This window comes from Theobroma cacao, chromosome 3, assembly GCF_000208745.1.
Source record: "Theobroma cacao cultivar B97-61/B2 chromosome 3, Criollo_cocoa_genome_V2, whole genome shotgun sequence".
In the NCBI taxonomy this organism is placed as follows: Eukaryota; Viridiplantae; Streptophyta; class Magnoliopsida; order Malvales; family Malvaceae; genus Theobroma; species Theobroma cacao.
Genome location: NC_030852.1, coordinates 7,759,115 through 7,762,368, shown reverse-complemented (window position 1 = coordinate 7,762,368; position 3,254 = coordinate 7,759,115). Strand labels below are relative to the sequence as shown.

At 25.0% G+C, this 3,254-nt stretch overlaps 1 protein-coding gene across 3 annotated transcripts in view; it reads right to left on the bottom strand.

Moving 5' to 3' along the window:
• LOC18604419 (potassium channel SKOR) overlaps window positions 1–2,107 on the bottom strand; it is a 21,796-nt gene extending 19,689 nt beyond the window's left edge. Inside the window, exons 1-2 of one of the 3 annotated variants that reach the window (XM_007036884.2) lie at window positions 1,808–2,107; window positions 1,496–1,736 (exon numbers count right to left, since the gene is read on the bottom strand). In XM_007036884.2, coding sequence (XP_007036946.1) covers window positions 1,496–1,719 — 224 coding nt within the window. In that variant the 5' untranslated portion in view covers window positions 1,720–1,736; window positions 1,808–2,107. Of the gene's footprint in view, window positions 1–1,495 lie in introns of all 3 variants that reach the window. The other 2 variants (XM_018118499.1, XM_007036886.2) reach the window with 2 other exon arrangements.

Genomic DNA, 3,254 nt, shown 5'->3' with positions numbered 1-3,254 from the left:
TATATATATATATATATATATATATATATATATATATATATATATATTTTAAAGGTAAAGTTATCACTTATATTGGTGGAAAAGAAATTTATTTAAATCTCATAAAGTTGAGTTTGAAACATTTTTCTCCCAAATAAAAAAAAAACAAATTATCTTAATTGATAATTAAGAATAAAATATTTGAACTTATGATATTATAGAAACTTTAAGAGATATATTTACATTCTACTCTAAGGTTAAGAAAAAGATTTTAAAATCAAGAATGAATTAAAGATGATAAAAAAATTAAAATATTGCTAAAGTGTTGATCGGATGATAAAGAAATAAATAAGAATATACAGGACAATTTTAAGTTTTCAAAAATGTACATATTTTAATTTTTTATATTTTGTTATTTTTTTTAAATTTGTTAAAAATTGTATGGCTAAATATATATTTTCATATTTACTCCATCTTTTTTTGGATATCTCAAAACTATATCTGCTTTCAATTTTTTAATACCTTCTACTTTTTCTATATTTCAAAATTATTTTTTATAAACTATTATTTTTAGGAATAAAAAATCATGAAACATCAATTTTATAAAAAAAACTTTAGAATTTTAATATAACATACATTAAAGTAACAATATTTTTTGTTAAATTTTTGAAAGTTAAGTAAGACAAACAAAACGAGATCGAGGTAGTAGTATACTTAAAAAGAAAAAAAAAACTTTAAGCTTTACACCCTTGAAGGCTAAATAGTATCATAATGAAATTAAAAAAAAAAATTAGAACTTTGTATCCAAATCAATTTATTATATTTGTAAATTTAAGTAAATATATTAAAAATAATATGAAAAATAAAAATCTTTAAATTTTAAAAATTGGAGTATTTGATTCAATTTTTTATTTAAATTGGGATATTTGATTCAATTTTCAAAAAGCCAAAATAATATAAATTAACAATAAATTATTTACAAAATCGATCCAAGCCAAACCTTACGTAGTTCTACGTGACTTGGCAATGAATGAAAGCCTGACCAGGTTGATTATATATTGTTCTAATTTTAAAAAAAAAAAGATTATATATTGTTCTGTAAGTTTGTAAGCAAAGTAAATTTGCATTTTTAATCTCATATAATATAAATATTTTTTTTGAGCTCGTATAATATCAATAGTTAATTACATAAAATAAACTATTGAAATTAATCTAAATTTTTTAAAATAGTAGAAGACTTATTTTTTTTATCATCATTTTAATCATAGAATAAAAATTTATTTGAATTTTATTGAACAGTAAAAAAACTTTCTTTTTTATATGTTTATAGTTAGCATTTTTACTTTATTTTTTATTTTTTAGCGTTACATAAAATCAAATTTTTTTAAAATTTGTTAAAAAAATTCTAAAATTTGAAAAATTGTAGGCCCCTTGTTTAGTTGCGTGTTGCAATCATTTCCATATATATATCTAACGCAGTAACACTATCTTCCATTGAATGTAAGAAACAAATTACCAGTCATCAGGATGAATGATGAATCCATGAGGAGGAGACGCCCCTCTGCTTCCACTAACAATGTCTCTCCCAACTCCACTCCAGCTTGACAGCTGCTCATTTCTCATCAGCGACAAAACCCTCTTCCACAGTGGTTTTCTCGACTCCTCCCTAAGCTTCGCCTCCTCCGACTCTTCATCTTCCGACTCCTTCCCTCTATTTCCCCTTTCGCCTTCACGCATCATCCTTCCTCGATCCTACTCTTTACAATCTCTACAGACTAATCATCACCAAGCAATTTGGAGAAGAGAAAGGCCAAAGAATTTTACATACCTTGAGCTGTGAGGGAAAGGCTAAAGTTCGGACACCAGGTGAAATTTAAGCCGTTGGCATTGGAGTCGGAATTTGTTCCCATTAACAACAGTAAGAAACGACCAAGGCATCTTAAATTGTTCCACGCCGCATTATGATTGAAAGGATAACGTTAGAATTTAGAAAAAGTGGGTTTCTGGCGACAAAAAGAATCGCTGCGCAAAGCGAAAATCTTCTACAAAATTTTACTAGTTCTAGGATGGATTATAGTGTTTAGGATAATAGAAGCAAACTAATTAGAATTTCTGGAATGGGTAAAAATATTTATTAGCACAATATTATTAATAATAGAGGTGTCAATCTGTCGGGCCTAGTCAGGTTTGAATGGGCCTCTCATTTTAAAAGTTAAGTTTGAGCTCAATTTAGTTCGACTTGCTCATTTGTATCTTTTTATTAAAATAATTTAATATTGTTTTATATTTTATAAATATATTTTTAAAACAAACTTATATTTTTTGTTTTATATTAATAGAAATGATCAAAATCACAAACTTTGTAAAGTATATTTTGTCATTTTTTGGTGAAAATTCCATAAAATATCCAATAAAATTTTTTTGACGAAAAAGATTCATTTGTAATTCTTTTATCGTGGTATAAAATTAGTTAATAACATGTACATTTTTATTACAATGATATGTACACTACGAATTCAATGTTCGTATTTAAGAATTTAACTATTATCAAATTCTTTATTTTAAGATTTAACCTAATATTTCTTTCAAAATAGGAAACAACCCTTTTGATTTTACCTATTTTAAAAAATGGAAACAAAAGTTAAAAAATATCATTAATGAAACTAAAGGATGCAAATTTATCTTTGTTAAGAGTTACGAACACAAAGTCATTCACAATAATCACTAACTTTGGTTATCAATTTTCTTTAAATGGATAAAGCAAAAAAAAAAAATGTTACATCCTAATTTAAAAGAAATAATTAGTTAAATCCTTAGATGAAAAGTTTGGTAAATATTGGATCCTAGACTTGAATTCTATAAAGCTATGGTTAATAACTTGTACTATTTTATTACAATAGTATGTATACTATATATTGTTTTGACAGATACATTTGTTTATATATTATAGGATGTATACCTTCACTTAAATTGTATAGGGGTAGTTAACAGGCTATACATCTTATTACGGTGATACACTAATATGTAATTATAGAATCTGTTTCTTCATTTAAAATAGACAGAGTTAGTTAGTAATTTTTTTTTGAGAAGTATACATTTTTATTATCAAGTTCCAAAGCTAAATTAAACATTGAAATTTTATGATTACGTAATAGAATTGTAAATAAAATAACCCCATTAACATGATACTTAGAATTGGGGATAATTAGGTACATTCCTTAATCCCGCAAACTCAAACGTGTCTTTCAAGAGCAAAGCTTATTATTCGAATTAGA